At 40.1% G+C, this 18,281-nt stretch overlaps 1 protein-coding gene across 1 annotated transcript; it reads left to right on the top strand.

The window, feature by feature from the left end:
• Nucleotides 1–8,099: 8,099 nt before the first annotated feature.
• On the top strand, nucleotides 8,100–17,555 carry hbn (homeobrain). The gene is made up of 5 exons (XM_064692848.1): nucleotides 8,100–8,309; nucleotides 11,725–12,043; nucleotides 12,243–12,372; nucleotides 16,676–16,763; nucleotides 16,865–17,555. Exons 1-5 carry the CDS (start codon nucleotides 8,165–8,167, stop codon nucleotides 17,371–17,373), a joined length of 1,191 nt encoding a protein of 396 aa, XP_064548918.1. The 5' UTR covers nucleotides 8,100–8,164; the 3' UTR covers nucleotides 17,374–17,555.
• The last annotated feature ends 726 nt before the right edge of the window (nucleotides 17,556–18,281 follow it).

Below are 18,281 nucleotides of genomic sequence, written 5' to 3'. Positions count from 1 at the left end.
CCTGATCAGCATCAACAGCCAAGTCGAGCCAGCCCTGTCCGTCTGCCTATCCGTCTGTCTATCTGTCTGTCTATCCGACTATCTGCTTATCCGTCTGTTTACCCATCTGTCTGTCCGTCTTTCTATCTGTCTGTCTATCCGTCTGTCTATCCATTTATTTATCCCTCTGTCTATCCGTCTTTCTATCCGTCTGTCTATCCATCTGTCTATCCGTCTGTCTATCCATTTGTTTATCCATCTGTCTATCCGTCCGTCTATCCGTCTGTCTATCCGTCTGTCTGTCCGTCTGTCTATTCGTCTGTCTATCCGCCTGTTTATCCGCCTGTTTATCCGTCTATCTATCCATCTGCCTATCCGTCTGTCTATCCGTCTGTCTATCCATCTGTCCGTCCTTATATATAAACTTCTCGATCTCGTGACTTATTGGAGTGAAAGACTTTAACGGGGGTCCTCTTAATACCCGCCCAGTACGAGGTTTTTTTGTCCGACAATCGATAACTTTCGATAAAAATCGATATCGAAATCCCAATTTTTCAGTAAATCTCTTAAGGCTTAACAGCTAGAGTCCCCAAATTTTAAATAGATCAAGAATCTTTCATTTCAGCGTGAGCTGTGTTGGAAGAAGAAGGTACAGGGTAACTCCTAGTCGGGCACTCCCTACTATAGCAGCTTTTACTTGTTGATATACATATTTCTGCCCATGTTCTAACCAAAACTCTCTGAAATTTCTGCGATTACACGCTTCATGTATGTCAGCAACTATTTTCTAGGGTATCTTATAGTCATGCAGCTCAATGCACTTGCATTTTTTTTGCTGCATTTTGTAACTTTTTTGGTTCATTTCTGTTTTTTTTTTGGGTGCCAATTGTGTGTTACATTTCCGCTTGGTGGGGCGTGGAACAGGCGGAGGGTTAGGGTATGTGAGGGGAGGGAGAGGGGAGAGGGGGGTTATGTGTCCGTGTCTGTGTGTGGTGCACTTTTTATTTTATTATGCGCACATTATGATGCAGCAACAATAACAATGAAAACCGTTTTTAATGAAATTTTTGAACAAGTTTCCCATAGTCAACACACGAAGGGGATGTATTGTGGAGGGATGGGGGAGGGAGGGAGGGGAGGAGGGGGGGGGGGTATGTAGTGAAATTGTGGCTGCAATAAGCACTGATGCGACTCTCATCAGTATTTCATTTGCATGGCCCATCAACACTTGCGATTGTTTTCCCAATGTGAATTGATTTCTCAATTGTTGCCCGCAGCTCAATCTGTCAATCCGTCAATCTATCAATCTGTGAATCTATCAATCTGTGAATCTATCAATCTGTGAATCTTTCAATCTGGCCATAAGACCACAGGCTCAACTATATAATTTTCACAGAATTTGTTTGAGTTTTCTTTGTGAGTTTTTCCTGCTTTCCTCCTTTTTTGTTTTTTGCCTGGGCACGCTTCTTCACACGGGCCACACAAAGGTGTCTGATTACAATTGTTGTTTGTTCGCAGGCGTGCCACGCCCACACATACACAAAAACGCCATCAAAGGGCAATGGGCTGGGTTCGGCTTATTGTCCTTGCTGCTGGCACTTGGCTTGTTTTTGTTTGTTTTTGGCTACACTTTTGCATATTTCTCGAGTCCTTTGTTGGCCTCAAACTTGGGCTCGATTCGGTAGCCATTTGGCCATTTTGTCCATTGTTCGAGCTGGACAATTTTTATGTAATTCAAGTGCACAACAATGGCACAGGTAATTCCCACGAATTCCCTATACACACATATCCTACATGTGCCTGACTTCGGGAGGACGCACAATTAGCTGGAACTGAACTCGGCTCGTCGGCAAAGTCTTTCAAGTGGCCTATTTAGCGCTTATCTTGGCCAGAGATTGTGTGTGTGGAAACTCTCGGCACATGTGTGCACATTTTTAAATTGGGTGTCAATTTGCTCCAGATTAGCCCAGCATATGCAGATTCCGCAGCTTCTCGAGAAACCTAGAACATGTCTCTCATCCTATCTCTGTGGCCCGCATCTGTTAGCTGCGTCTAGCTGCGTCTTCCTGTCTGGAAACAGGCCTTCTGGCCTTCCGGGCACAATAAACGTTTCAATATTGTCAACCGAAAAATGCAAGACACAGCTCGACTAGGATATTTATATGCGGTCTGCGGTGTGGCGTGGCGTGGCCAAAGGATGCCTCTGCCCGGCCAACGGAAGCTTTCATTTACCACCCCCCAACCCCCCCCCCCCCCTAAGGCCCGCTGTGTGCACTGCCTGAATATTAAATTATGAAACTAAATGTCAAACAAGCGCTTGGTTTCAGCCAGATAGATACTTGTCTACCCCGTCTGTTTGATTATGACCACAAGCAGCAAAGGATATTGCATAATTTCTCTCTATCTCCGTCTCCGTCTCCGTCTCTGTGTGCTGCGGTTGGGCTGGCCAGCTCAATCCTCATTTATATCTATCGTATATATATATTAAATTTCCTGGCAGCGCAATCTATTTGTAATATGCATTTGTTAGCCTCTAAAACATTCCACTAACCAAATACAGGGTGCTCGTAAAGTAATTAATTGTGTTGTGGAATTGGAAATTTATATTCTACTGTATCATAGGCAGCATAAATTTATCGAAGTTTCCCTCGATACATCGTTCTTTTTGCCATTTTATCGATAAATATCGATTTTAAGCCTTGGTTTTTTAGGCATAACTCGAAGATTATAAGCCCTGTTAAGCCCAAACTTGATATGTAGCTTCTTTTTTTGGCATATACAACTTATAAGTATTTCATTTTTTAAATAGATGCGCATAATTCGCACAAAATAAGCAAGAGTTTCATTTATAGGGATATAGCCTTGCGCTTTGGTATATGCAGACTTTTTTGTGCTATATTTAAGTTGTGAAAGTTTCATAAAGATCGGACTTTAAACACCGAAGTTACTCAAGAATGCATTTGTTATGGATAGTGTGAGGAAAGGAAAGAAGAAGCACAGTTGATGCGTGCCTCGCTGTGTTCGTGTATGTGTATTGTATGTTAGTATGTGTGTATAGAAGAAAGCTGGAATATTTAGAAAGGCAGCTTGGCGCTGTTTACAGGGTATCTGCTAGTCGTGCATATCCGACTAGAGCACTTTTGTTTGTTTGTTTTTCAATATCTCTCGACCAAAGCAAAAAGAAACGTTATTCGGCTCCTGTTCAAAATCTCAACAATATAGAAGTTCTTTAACATACATATATGAAGCTCATAGAAATATTGAGATATTTTATGAAAGCTTCATTCTATAATATATGTCTGTTAGGGTATTTGAGCTTCGGTGGATCGTAGCTAATTTATGTAAATATCAATTTATTGGTTAAACTCATCTTCAATCTGAACTAAACCATATTTTTTAAGGCTTCTTTTCTATTATTCAGTTATTTGGCCAAAAATCGAGCAGCAGCTTTGGCTATAACATGATAGTTAGGGTATATATACAGCCCACACGATTATCTCTACTAATATACACTCATTAGATTCCAAGTCACATCATATAATATCTATTTATATCATTTAAGCGCATATTCCACTTTCCTGCCTCTATTTACGTTTATAATTAAGAAGTCAATCCCTTTTAAGGCCTCAAACTCAGCCTCATAATGTCAGCGGCAGCCATTTAACACACACACACACACACACACACGCAGACAATTAGCTCAAAGTCAAAGGGCGAAAAAATCAAAATTGAAAACCCCATGCGCCCCATAACGAACCCTTAACTCGAACCCCCCCCCGAAAAACTTGGCTGCGCTCAGCCTTTGCTCTGGCAGCCGGCAGACAATGCAAGGCAGACGCTAAGTAGACGAAAAGTTTCTAGTTGGATTATATTTAGGGGGAAGGGGGAGTGGGGGAGGGGGGGGGGGAGGTGGCGAAGACACACACACACAGCAGCACACTCCCTCACACACACACACACACAGGCAGACACACTTGCTGCAAAATTCGTTTTATTACTTTGATATATTAGATTTAATGGTTAAGAAAAATGTTGCCAGCAGCAGCTCCCATGCACACACACACACACACAGACACACACACACACACACAGACACAGACACACACATACTTGCAATCTGAGCTATTGTCGTCGCGGGTGTTGTGGGTCGTCGTCGTCGCAGTTAACCTTATTAAAAGGTGAACACAGCCAACGCACCAGAGAGAATTGCCACAATGTGTTTACACGCAGCTCAAGGGGAGGGGCAGGGGCAGGGGCAGGGGCAGGGGGAGATGGTGGGCTGGGGTTTTTGCGCAACACGATAATGACCTCGTTGCGGGCAAATGTGTGCGTGTGCGTGTGTGTGAGCTGCTCGCATGGGCCAATCAGATTTGAGCTGCGCTGCGCATGTCCCTTGAGCGAGAGTTGGACTCTCTGAAAGGGTGGCTATTAGAGAGGGGCGGGGGGGGGGGGGGGTGTTCATTCACATTGATGTGCTAATTTAGAAATTACATTGAAGTGCAGGCCTCAATGAGTTTGAGTTTGACTTTGATTCAATTTGTCATTTCACACTTGCGTTAAATGGCTTTCGAGGTTGCCATGGAGTGGCGCCCCACTGAAGTGGCCCAGACAATTGACTTGGAGCCACACGCGCAAATAACTGCAGCTGGATGCAGATGCAGTTTGAGGAGGTCTGAGCCAACTGGAGCAGCATTTCAACTGGCAAGGAAACAAAACTCAAAGATTGCAATCGATTTTTGGTAAGAGTTTATTTGAAAAACTTCTCTTGTTTTTATTTCATAATTTTTAGAATATTTAATAACCATAAATTAAAGAAACACATACATATATATTTGAAAATTGCGTACTTTGAACTGGCGACCTCTAGTTTGCTAGTTCAACGCTCAGTCGATTTTGTTGTGGCTGTCTTTCATTTAATCTCTGACCAAACTAATCAATAATTAAATAAATATGAATAAATGAAATTGCGAGATTTGAACTAGCGACTTCTCGCTTGCTGGTTCGACGCTCAGACGTTTTGACAAAAAATAATAATAAATTAAATATACAAATGAATATATGCTTAAATATTAAAATTTAACATTTCGCGATTTGAACTGGCGACCACTCGCTAGCTAGTTCGACGCTCAGATATTCTTGTTGTACATGTTTTACAAGCAAGTTTTGAATAGTAATTAAATAAACAAGTGAACTAACATATAATTAAGTATAATAACAGATAATTGCGGAATTTGAACCAGCGACTTCTCGCCTGCTGGTTCAACGCACAGAAACTTTTGTTTTGAATGTTTTTTATACAACTTTCGATCAATATTTCCAGGTGCATCGCAGTCACCTACAGTCCTACGAGCCTCTGCTTGATTCTTCAAGATTTTGGAGTCCCATCTTGGAGACGGCATCTCGAGATATCAACATTTACAAGGCAGGTCTGCAATTAGCAGGCAAAATTGATCAGTTCATGTTTGGATTGGGCTAATGAGCCGCTGATTCGATGCCGGATAAGGGATAATGGACAATGGGTATAGGGCAGAGAGAGAGAGAGAGTGCGCTAAGTGCGCTGATGATGCTGCACAAATCGCGACTAGATCAAAGATTAGCAACGCTTTGGGCCAGGTAGGGGCTCGCAGGGTTCAGGCTCAGCTCTATATTAAACGAATGTGCAATCGGATTTCTGAATGAAATCTGCGCCGTGTTCGCGTCCTATGAAAATATGATTAAGCGCCTTTGGTTTATGCTAATCAGTCAGGCCTGGCCAGGCCAGGCCAGGCCAGCCTAAGCCAGTGTCCTGCCGCGTCCTGCCGCGTCCTGCCGCGCTTGTCTGTGTGAAGTGTGGCGTCACACATCTGGCACCTTAATGAGTTTGGTCAACTGCGCTTCGAGTACTTGTTCACAGTTCTTGGGAAACTACGCGGCCAGCGAGGTGCCGCATTGTCCTTCTCTTTGTCGTCCTTTGGCTTCGGGCTTTGTTTTGGCCACAGAAGCCGCAGCCAAAGGAATTGTGTAAGTTTTCGACAAATTAAGCAGCCGGCGTTCCACGTACACAAATGCCGCATTGTCCGCATCACTTTCTGGAATGCCTGAACTGACCTGAGTGCTAATATGCCACTTTGGCTGCTGCTCCTTTTGTTGTTATGCAACCTGCGTTGTCATTGCATAAGGCAGACACTAGGCAGACTAAGCCCGGCTCAATCAAATCCAGCTAGGCTCGAGTCCGAGGCGAGTACGAGGCTGACGAGTGCTTTGAAAATGCGTTAAGTTCCTGCTGCTTTCAAGTTTTTTATTAGCATATTAGTCTAGCTGTGCAGATGATATGAAAATGGAGCACTCTCTCATTTAATATAGAATCGAATCTGTAGATATTATAGTATAGTTTATAGGTAAGCATTAGGCAAAGGAGAACAAATCAAATCCGAAGCAAATCCTGCAATTTTCACTTAATAATAATAATGATAATGGTGATAATATTAATATTGATAATAATATTAATAATAATAATATTATTTTCATTACATATTTGACTTAATAATTTTTTTATTTAAAGGAATTAAAAGGATTATGGCATAGTTTATAAGTAAATATTATCCAAAGAAAATCAAATCAAATCCAAAGAAAATTCTGCATATTTCATTTAATATTATTATTATTATAATTATTATTATTATTAGTATATTATTATTATTATCATTATTATTATCATTATTATTATTATTAGTATACATTTAATTATTATTAATAATAATATATAAAATAATATTTATTAATAAAAATAGTATTATTTATGATTCTTAATATATTGAAATAAATTTCAGCTAGTCAGAATATTATTATTATTATTATTATTGGTATTCATTGTTCTTAATAATAATTATTACTGAAAATATTTTTCATTAATAATTTTCTTTAAGTTATCTTTAAACTATTCAAAAAAAAACAATTTCATTTTCTCTTTAGAGTCAGCTGAAAATACTTAAATAAAATGTAGAACAATTAATTCCAAATAATAATAAATAATATTTTCGCTTATTTTTGTATATATAATTAATTTTTATTGCCACATAAAATGCATGTAAATGCGCTCCTTGGATTAGATTATTAATCTATTATATAAGTATTTCGCTGAGATTTCGATGTACCTAATTTTGGAAACCCTTCAGAGAGCTGTTTATTCAATGAAACCCTTTTGCGAAGAGCTGCCCCTAAGTAAGGGGATTCGTCCATTGAGCATTTGGGTTGTTCAATGAAAACGCGCGCGGCTCAGCGCGCTTAACCCGAGCAGAGGGATCAAAAAAAAAAATAGCTGGACACAAGGTGCACAATTTACGACTTGCGGACGGGGAAGGTGAAACGGGGCATAAAAAAGCGGAAATCATAAATGCGCTACAAATGGCCGCCTAGCTTCAGGTAGGAACTAACCTGTTTTGTGATTTGTTGATGCGTGTTGAGGGAGGGAGAGCGAGAGAGAAAGAGAGGGAGAGAGAGAGGGAGAGGAAGAGTGAGAGCGACTAACAAATAGAGCTCGGTTTTAATGAGCGAAATTTATGAAATAAATAAAATTAATCAGCAAACATAGTTGCAGAGCTAACTGGCAAAGAAATTGATTAAAAGAGAGCGAGAGAGAGGGTGAGTGAGAGAGAGGGTGAGTGAGAGTGTGAGTGAGAGTGTGTGGTTGAGGCAGAGCGCAGCGAGAGAGCGAGAGAGCCGCCCCTAGATTACCTGTGCACACAAACAACCCTGCGCAAGCGAGACGGCTGCAGACTTGCAGCCAGGATATACGGGCAGGATAACAGCAGCGGCAGTCTGCCTCGCCCATTTCACTTGCCGCCGCCCTCCCCCCACCCTCACCCGCCTCTCCGGCGTATTTAATGCCCTCGCTGAGCCGTCGCCGAGCTCAGTCGGTGGTTGTTGATCGCCGCCAGCGTACGTGTCAAATTCGTTCGTTGCCGTCAGCCGCAAAGCCAAAACAATATAACCAAAATCGAAATTCAGTTAACAAAATATTTGTGCGTGCCGCGTTTTCATAGTTTGTGGCCAAATAAAACCGACAAATAAAAGCCCAAAACCCGCCTCTAGATGCACGTCGCGCGCCGCTGTTAGCCAAAGTAAAAGTAAAAGAGATCAGAGCTTAATTAAGCAGCTGCTGTTGTTTCGAACTGTTTGTTCTGGTTCTGTTGTGTTCTGGCACGCGATGATGATGAGCACAACGACAACACAACAACATCCCATCATGCCGCCAGCCATGCGTCCAGTGCCCGAGAGTCCCGTCTCCAGACCGCGCGCCGTCTACAGCATCGATCAGATCCTAGGCAATCAGCATCAAACCAAACGCAGCGGTAAGTTTTAGCCACAAAACAGCTATATCTAGCTATAGAGACTGAGCCAAGCCAATCGCGTTTGCCGTCGGTGATCGAAGCCAAGTCAAGTTAGTTGAGGGTTCAAAAAAGGTTCTTAAGTCAATCAATTGCATAGAACTACATAGAAAGAAAGTGCTGGTTCGAATCGCAGATTGATTTAATAGTTAAAAAGTTCTATCTTTGGCTATATATATATTATATTAAAAGATATAGCTTATACTTTAAACAATAATAGAATTTCGTTAAACGCATTACAAAACTTTTTAGACGAGTTCGAACTAGCGCTTGGTTCAAATCTCTGCGCCAAGAGCGCAATAGAAACCTAGGCCATTTAAAATTTCGTTCAAATGTTGCTTAAAGCGCAATAAAAGTCTTTGCTTTTTAAATTTTTGATCAAATGATATTAAATGCAACTTATAATATATACAATAGCAAAAAACTTGGATCAATATAATCAATTGACACCATTTTTATATGCTATAAGGAAATTTCTTGTAATATAAAGTTGCCTAAACTATTATTTCAAATGAAAATAATCGCCTTCTCTCTTTTCGAACCTCATTCTAAGACTTAAGGCTTCAATGGAAGTTCAAATAGAAGTCAATGCTTCTTTGAAAGTTCGGTCAAATATTTCCAAATGCAACTTTTCATATGAAAAGAACAACAACAATTGATTGTCTAAATTGAAATATATATTTTATATATGGAAAAAACTACTTTGATTGGTTTAGATTTCATTTCAACTGAAAATTTTCGTCTTTAATATTTACGTGAGCTCGAACCTTAAACCTGAACCTCTTAAAATCGAACCTCTCTCTAAAAGCTTGGCTGCAGATATCTTTTCTAGGTTCTAAATTGCCTTCTTCCGTCTTTTTGGGAGTTTGAACCCCGAAGCTTATATCTTTCAAGTCAAATAAAAGTTGAAAAGGCATTAAAAATAAATTAAGACAAAGTTTATTAAAATGGGAATAAATAGTTTCTGGCAGCATTCATTGGATATTCATATAATAAATAGGTATAAATGGTAATAATAATATTATTTTGAATATTATTATAAATTTATATTATTATAATTTTTGCAATTCTTCTCCCTTTCGTTCCTTTTGTCAACTGCCTGCCGCAGTATTCCAAGTATTCCTTGAACAGAAATTGCAATTAGTAGAGCAACCTTTTCAGTAGAGCAACCTTTTACACACCCAAAAATAAAAAGCCCGCAGAGAATCCTGTGGAGTCGCTTTAGAGTATCCACACTCCTGTGGAGTCGCTTTAACTGGCAGCTCTTCTTCTGCTTCTTCAACTGGAGAGGCAACGTGCTCCATGGCAAAACCACATCAAAAGGACCGCCTATCGTTGTCTGTGGATGTCTTCATCATATGCAAATGAGGACGAGGACACGAGGACACGAGGACATGACCATAGTTTTTCGGCTATCTACATAAAGCTGGCCATGTTTCACACTCAACTTCAATGGGGCGTTACGTTGTTGTGCAGCGTGTTGTGGGCGTGGCCGCGCTACGCGACAAGAGAGCAAGAGAGAGAGAGAGAGAGAGAGGAGTATTAAAAAATGGGAACACTCGAGCGCAAATCAAAACATATCACGATATTGATATCCTGACAGCAGGACGGCCGTAATGAGACGCTTGCCATCATTAGACCCGTAATTAGATTTCAGATTGACATTCATGGGCAGCAGCAGCAGGATGAGGCAGAGGAGGATGAGGCGGACGAGGCGGAGCACCCAAGGTTACAATTTGTGACAACGTGCACCGCACCGCAGGACATTTAGCCAGGATATATAGAGCTGGAAAAGCTGGCGCAATTTCATGCTCAATCGCGATGTGTCCTCGGCGCCGTAATTTGATGCCCCGCTTTCGAGGGAAAATTACCTTTTTCGCCACAACAAGCGGCGCATAAATGTTACCAAATCCAAACGATCAGGATAATAGCCGAATCCTGTGCACTACACGATGCCCCGCTGTGCGTGCTCCTGCCTCGTCCTGCCTCGTCCTGCCGCGTCATTGTGCATATTATTAATTTGAGGTTCATTAAAATTTGATTACATGTTCTGCTAGAAAAATGTTACACACACACACACGTTGTCGGGCCGTGTGAAAGGACTTGCCAGGATCTGGGCTCAAGGGGTTGTTTTCAGCTTTTTTTTTTTTTGGCAACTGTTGCCGCTAAAGAAAGGCAACTTCAAGTTAAAAATTTTCGCTGCAGCTCATAATTATTTGTTATTGATTGCCAAATCGAATTGCGTGCCACACACACACACTCACACACACTCACACACACTCACACACACACACACTCGCACACACACTCACTCGTGAGCGCACTTGAGAGCTTTAAATGGGGGTTAAAGTTGGCAAAGTTGACGGCACATTCAATCAGCGAGGATATATCAGGATATTACTACTTCAGTTGCAATTCAATGAATTTCGCTTTTTCGCAGCTGCCGCAGCGCAACTTGATTTTTATTTCACGTTTTCCATATACACTTGCCTAGGGTATTGCAATATTGGAAGCGTATATGTAACGCATGGAATTGTATATATATATTCTCTCTCTCTCTCTCTCTCTCTCTCTTTATATATATCTATTGGTAAATTGTATAAAAGCTATTTGATATTTGTTTATACAATTTTCAGTTGAATATTTGATGTACACCAAAGAGGTTTCATAAAATCAAGAGTATCAGTCGAAAATTTGATGTACATCAAAAAACTTTTATAAAATTTATTAGTCGAAGATTTGATGTACATCAAAGAGTCTTCATACAATTTATCAGTCTAAAATTTGATGTACATAACATAGCTTTTATGAACTTTATAAGACTAAAATTTGTATATGTAAATTGTAGATGTACATCAGCGAACTTTGATGTACATCGATTAGGTTTATTACAATTGATCAGTCTAATATTTTATGTACATCAAATATCATTTATCAAATTGATCAGTCGAAAACTAGATGTACATCAAATAGAATCCATAGGATTATCTGTTGAAAATTTGCTGTACATCAAGAAAAATTTAGTTTCTAAGGAACAAAAGGAATCGAATTTAGCCATATCCGTCTCTCGTCCATTTTAATGAAAACTTTAAAAGCTAGAGATTGCTCAAAAATAGTTTTATTTACTGGTAAATCCTTCACATGTAAGGGTATCAGCGCTGCGGCATTCCCTTAGCCCCTCTTCCGCCTTGTTTTGTTTTTTGTTTGGTTTTCCATTTGCTTTGCTTTTCGTACGAATTTTATTCCAAAGTCAAACACGAATCGGCAAACTTTGAACCACTCGAAATCAATTTGGCAAACTTTTGGATTTCGCTCTTGATGATTGAAGTGCACTTTAAAGTTAATTTTATTTTGAATTCTGCGATTTTTTTTTTAACAGAAACACCCAACGAGGTGCTGATAACGCACGCGCATCACATACATCACCTGCATCACGCGGGCAACATCAGCAGCAGCAACAACAACAGCAACAGCTTGTTGCAGCAGCAACATCAGCAGCAACAACAACTGCAACATCAGCAACAGCTACAACAACAACAACAACAGCAGCAGCAGCAACAACAAATGATTGGCAAGCGCGAGGACTCGCCCACAAATACGGAAAGCGGGTTGGATGTGGACAACGAGGACGAGCTCTCCTCGAGCCTCAACAATGGACACGATCTGGGCGACATGGAGCGGCCGCGCAAAGTTCGCAGGTAATCATATAAATACATATAAATATATCTATCTGTCAGAGTCCTTGAACATCCTTGTTAACAAGCCGCTTAGCAGATAAAATCGTATTTGGCCCTTTGTTGGGCCCATTAGAAAGCAACTAAACAATTTCATTGTTATCAACAACATCGACTTACCCTCTCGCTTGTCTGTGTTTTTTTTTTTATGTGTGACTTGCAGATCTCGCACTACGTTTACAACATTTCAATTGCATCAATTGGAGCGCGCCTTTGAGAAGACACAATATCCGGACGTGTTCACAAGGGAGGATCTGGCGATGCGGCTCGACCTGAGCGAAGCACGCGTTCAGGTAAATCAACCAGTTACATTTTTGTTAGATTGCCTCAATTGAGTATTTTTTTCGCTGCTGATTATGTAATTATTTACGGCTTAAGTTATTTACGGGCAGGTCAGCGCACAAAGCTAAGCGGCTTACACTGAGCGAAAAGCCAGGCGCGAAGCTGCCAAAACGATTGGCAGGCAATTTCAAGAGTTTTGCTCTTCCTCAATTTCAAGTGCATTTCGTTTTGGCATGTGCTTAACATAAGTTGAGTACTGATTTAAAAACCAATTCTTTAAGGGGTAAAAGCAAGAGAAAACGATTTGTTTTAAGCACAAAATTTTTATTACAAGCGTTTGCAGGCTTTAAATAAGTTGAATTGTTAAAGAAACCAAAACAAGAGAAAGAGATTTGTTTTAAGCTCAAAGTATTTAAAACAAGCTTTTGTAGGCTTAAAGCAAGTTGAATTCAACTAGTAAACAAGATTTGTTTTAAGCTCAAAGTATGTAAAACAAGCTTGTGTAGGCTTAAAGCAAGTTGAATTCAACTAGAAAACAAGATTTGTTTTAAGCTCAAAGTATGTAAAACAAGCTTTTGTAGGCTTAAAGCAAGTTGAATTCAACTAGTAAACAAGATTTGTTTTAAGCACAAAGTATGAAAATAAGTTGGATACTGATTTGAATATCAATTGCTGAAGATAACAAAAACTAGAAAGCAAGCCCAAAGAATTTAAAACAAGATTTTACATGCTTGAAATAAGCGCAAAATGAGCTCAATTGTATGACAAACTAGCTTCGTTTAAGTCTGACTTAAGTAAGTAAAGACTTCTACTACATCTGATAGAAAACATTAACAAAAAATTCTCAAAATAAGATATTTGTGCTTAACTTAAGAAAGTTTGAACGAGAAATTTAAAACAAAGCTTTATTTAAGCACAAAATATTTGATGAGCGGGTTAACTAAAGAAATTTTGTATTTGAACTCCAAAAAAAAGTGCTTAAATTAAAAGTTTTGAGCTTAGTTGAAGTCATTTCGAGCTGGGTTGACAACAAACTTAGGTTTTTTTTTCGCTAAGTATATTATTTGGGGTGTTTATAGAAATTGTAATTGGCCCAAAAAATCGCTAACAATCAAAGGACTTAATTTGTAAATGGTCTTTTAAACACTTAGTGCACACTTTGTAGGCAAACACACACACACACACACACACACATGGACAGGGACAGGGTCACACGCATAGTTGGGGGTTGCTGCCTTAGGGGTGGCTAAAGGACATTAGATATTGTGATTTTCCGAATGATTACATTTGGCAGGGCGAGAGCCAGAGTTGTTGGGTGTTGGTATTTTTATTAACTCTACTTTTGGGTAAACAATCAAGCACACACACACGCACACACTCGCACACACACTTGGCTACAGACAGGCAATTGGGCTACGATCCTTGTTTCGATCCTTGCGCAATTTGATTTCAGTTGAAATGCTTTCAAGCACTCGAGCTGTCAGTTGACAGATACGAGAGATATTCCCAGCAACAACAACAAAAAAGGAAAGGAATGTAAAACAACTTGACCCAAGCGCCTGGCACTCACCGAGGGATTATCACTCGTCCTCCCTTTCCTCCTTTTTAGTCCACGTTCAACGTTTCACGTTTTGTGTATCCGCTGGCAGATTAAGCGTAATTGGTCATTGATTCACATACGTTAGACGTCATGCTCTCCAGTCCCACTTCACTTCCCGCTTCAATAGTAACAGATTTAGAGCTGTTCGCTTTTTTTTATCTGTTTGTTTTTTTCTAGTATCTGATAGATACTTTGTTGCCGTGTCGCAAGGGGTTGATGAGCGGTCAATTATTTTGGGATTTGCATGAGGCATGTACAAACAGTTCACATTCCCCCCGAAAAACAAATGGGAGTTGTGCTTGACGATTTTTCGATTTATACTTTTTTTTTTAGCGGTAAAAAAAGCATATTTTGTTAAGCGCATTTTGCATGACAAATCAGTCTGTTAATGCTTTTAAGCTCTGCCAGCGAAAAAGAGTTTGAAGAGCTCAAATCTGATGCGTTATGTGAGCTATGAAGAATATTTCCATTTGCCAGACATGTTTTGACAAGATTTCATATATGGCCATATAAAAACTCAGTTTCGATAGATTATTCTAAGGGGAACTATATGAAATGTCCTCCTATACCTGACTGAGGGATGCCCCGAACCTGATTCTATATACACTATTAAATCCCAAATTTGTTTAAAAGAAATCTTAGTAGCAACAAACAAGTAAAAACATGCTTATGCTTCTTTTGCCTTAATCCCACTTTATATATGGCAAATGCAGTCTTGCTTAACTTCGGAGCTTATTGTCCGATCTTTATGAAATTCTCAGGGCATAAATATGGCATAGAAATGCGTGTAGATAGGAACGCCCAAGACTGTTATTCCATAAATACGTCTCTTATAGAGAGGCACTTGCAAGAACTTATCTAAAAAGTGCAATTTTATTCACTCTAGCTCTGATAATGCACGAGTTATGCTCCAGAAATGTTAAGATTCCTTTCTTACATTCTTTTGGACTCAACTTCATTTAGTTATTGTCGAATATTTAATTTTGTAGCTTTATCTTGGCGCTGATCGCACATGTGCGATAAATGTGGTCAGGATATCCGTGAATTCAACTTTAACGAGCAGCTCGTTGGTCGGCTTGGTTGGGCCTGAAAAGTGGCATTAGGTTGTTGGCCAAAGCCGCATTATAATTGCGCAGCTCACAATTAAATTGCGCACAAAATCACAAGGGTTGCACACACACACACATGGAAGGTGGCAAGGGAGGGGGGGGGGGAGGGGTGTGGGGCATGCACAGACACAGGACAATAATTGGCAGCAATTATTGCAAGGAAATCGTTGCTAATTTACTACTCGCTCCGCTGCACGCATTGTTGTTGCAACGAAGGATGCTGTGACGAGTGCGACTGTGTGTGTGTGTGTGTGTGTGTGTGTGTGTGTGTGTGACAGCAGCTAAATACAGGGTGTCTATAATTGCACACTCCTCTTCGAGCCGTGCACAGTTGTCAAGTGATTTCAATTTACAAACAATTAATTTTCTTAATACATGCCAAGACCAAGACGAGACAGCTCTTCCACTGTTCCGGCCCAGGTCGACGGCCGGAAGTGCCACAGTTCCCCCCTCTCCCCCTGTTTCCCTCCTTCCCTTACAGTGAATGCCAGCTACAACCCCTGCGCAAAGTGTCAAAAATGCATGGGGCCAGCCTCGGCCCCCTCCCTCTCTCTCTCACGCCTCGCACTCTCTGCCTGGCGCCAGGACAAATCACAGTTGCACACTTCCGATTGGATGCCATTGTATTTGGCAGACGCAGACTCCGACTCCGACTACGACTACGACTACGACTCCGGCCACGACTCCGATTATGACAACGACTCAGACTCCGACTCAGCTTGGCATTGGGTTTGGTTTTGAGAGACACTTAGAAAAAAAAAACAGCAGCAATTGATTTATTTTTCATGCGTTTATTTTTTAGTACCAAGTAATAACAGAAAATAGTTTTTCAAATTTATTTAAAAGTAGAAACAGAAAAACAGAAAACAGAAATGTGGCAAGTTTTTCTTTAAGGCAAAATGCTAAAAAAAAAATTTTCTTTATATCAGAATTAATTGTTTATTAATCATGAAAGTATTTATATAAAATCAGATTATTCCTATCTAAAAAGTAGAAAATAATACTTAAAAATTAGAAAAAATATTTTCTAAAAAGTGGCCACATTTTTTTATGGAAAGTAGAAAATATTTTCATAAATTGTCAGCCAAAGTGGAAAATATTTTTTAAATATTTATATTTTTAAACAATTTTTTATATATTTTAAATATGAGAAAGTTTATTTTAACTTAAAATTTTTAAGTAACAGAAATTGCTCTAAAACTCTAAGTAAATAAAAATTGTGTATTGTGGGGTGAAAATTTGGCCCTAATAATTCCCTAGATAAATTCAAGAAAAGTTGATCAATTTTACAGATTTTCCGTGAAGGAAATGGGAAAAGATGCAAATAGTATATATATATATTTTTTAATTTAATTTAATCTTATTTCAACTTTTTTAAATATGAGAAAATATCTATTAAGGAACAGAAATTGCTTTAAACTAAAAAAAAATTGTTCCACTATGTGCTTAGTTTTTTTTTTGAGTGTATGCAGGGCAATGCTAGGCATTTGATGAGCTCTTTGCGTTGGGCTTCACACCTTGTTTTGGGGCCAATTGCAAAAGACGTTGGCGAGGATTTGCATATGAAACTGTTAAACTGCAACTTTTGTCCATTTTGTGTTGCAGGTGTGGTTCCAAAATCGGCGCGCCAAATGGCGTAAACGTGAGAAGTTTATGAATCAGGACAAGGCCGGCTATCTGCTGCCCGACCAAGGTAAGCAAATTACCAAATTGCGTGTGCAACATAATTAGAAATGTGTCGACGCCCAAATCTAATGCTCTCCCCCCCCTTTCGCTTTCTCTCCTTCCCCGCAGGTCTGCCGGAGTTTCCGCTGGGCATACCGCTGCCGCCGCACGGCCTGCCCGGGCATCCGGGCGGTCTGCCCGCCGAGTTTTGGCCGCCGCACTTTGCGCTGCATCAGCACTTCAATCCGGGCCTGCTGCCGCAGCAGCTGATGCCGCCCCACTACAAGCTGCCCAACTTCCATACGCTGCTCTCCCAGTATATGGGCCTCAGCAATTTGAACGGCATCTTTGGCGCCGGCGCCGCCGCAGCGGCTGCGGCTGCCGCCTCCGCCGGCTACCCGCAGAATCTGTCGCTGCATCCGTCGTCGTCGGCGCAGGTGAGTCCGCCGTGCAGCAACAGCAGTCCGCGCGAGAGCCCCAACTCGCTGGCGCCCCACCAGCTGGCGCATGGCGCCACCACGCTCATCTCTGGCGACCTGACGCTCACCTCGACGGCGGCGCAGTCGCCGCGCAGCGCCAACGGCGGCAGCAGCAACGCCTCCACGCCCGTCTCCGTGGTAACCAAGAGCGAAGACTGAACTGAACCAGCGGCAGAGAATTAAACCGGCTCGACGCTCGAATTCGCAAACATGAATTCCCCCCCTTGTGGTGATATAATGGACGGATTGTGCACATGTATATATATATATATAGCATAGCCAATAAGTGAATAAGGAAATGGAACTTTCTGTTTGTGTTGCAAATAAGTATTTCCACAAATATTGCCTACTTATAAGAAACTAATCTTTAATTAACTGCTGCAAGTGTCATAGAAACTAGTTAATACGAATGTGTAAATTAAAAATAATCTTAAGAAAACAAATAAATCAAACTCAAGAAAACTGCGTTTAAACTAATTCAAATGAAGATAAGTTAGGGCTAGTTCAAAATATAGAAGATATATAGATATATAGAATATAAAGAAGATTTATCTGTGGAATTTCGAAGTCTTAACAGTTAGAGTTAGGGTTAAGGAGTTGTGATATTCTATTGAGATAAATTGGAAAGAATCATTATATTATCTCAGATTAAATACCATTATAGTGGTATTTAATAGATACTATATACAATAGAGTTAGGGATAAGGTATAGATCTATAATGAGAAAATCAGAAAGAAAAGTTGCCTCAGATCAAATATCTATAAAAAAAGTATGGGGCATATATTTTGCGAATCTAACAGTACTTCCCATAGATTAAAAGCATCGATATTATATGGTATATTGACGATATATAGGTATATTTGTAGAGTCGGAATATATAGATATAATAATTTGTGGTACTTAAGTATAGAGTTGGGGATAAGGAATAGATCTATATGGAGAAAAAAAGGAAAGGAAATCGAACTTGGAGATTACATACCCTTCCCAGATACCAAATTGGTATAAAGATAAAGAAGTTATATACGTAGATATCTCTATGAATCAGTCAGTCAGTCAGTAAGGACAA

The sequence above is a fragment of the Drosophila montana genome, unplaced genomic scaffold (assembly GCF_035044405.1).
Source record: "Drosophila montana isolate Dmon_TW-CO22-7 unplaced genomic scaffold, ASM3504440v1 contig_3657_1, whole genome shotgun sequence".
NCBI classification, from domain to species: domain Eukaryota; kingdom Metazoa; phylum Arthropoda; class Insecta; order Diptera; family Drosophilidae; genus Drosophila; species Drosophila montana.
Note: the sequence above shows the minus strand (reverse complement) of the source record. Positions and strands in the feature narration are given on the sequence as shown.

Coding starts and splice junctions, on each gene's coding strand:
- hbn (XM_064692848.1), top strand. CDS start 8,165: ATGATGATGAGCACAACGACAACACAACAACATCCCATCATGCCGCCA. Junction 12,044..12,242: donor CGGCCGCGCAAAGTTCGCAG/GTAATCATATAA, acceptor TGTGACTTGCAG/ATCTCGCACTACGTTTACAA. Junction 12,373..16,675: donor TGAGCGAAGCACGCGTTCAG/GTAAATCAACCA, acceptor TTTGTGTTGCAG/GTGTGGTTCCAAAATCGGCG.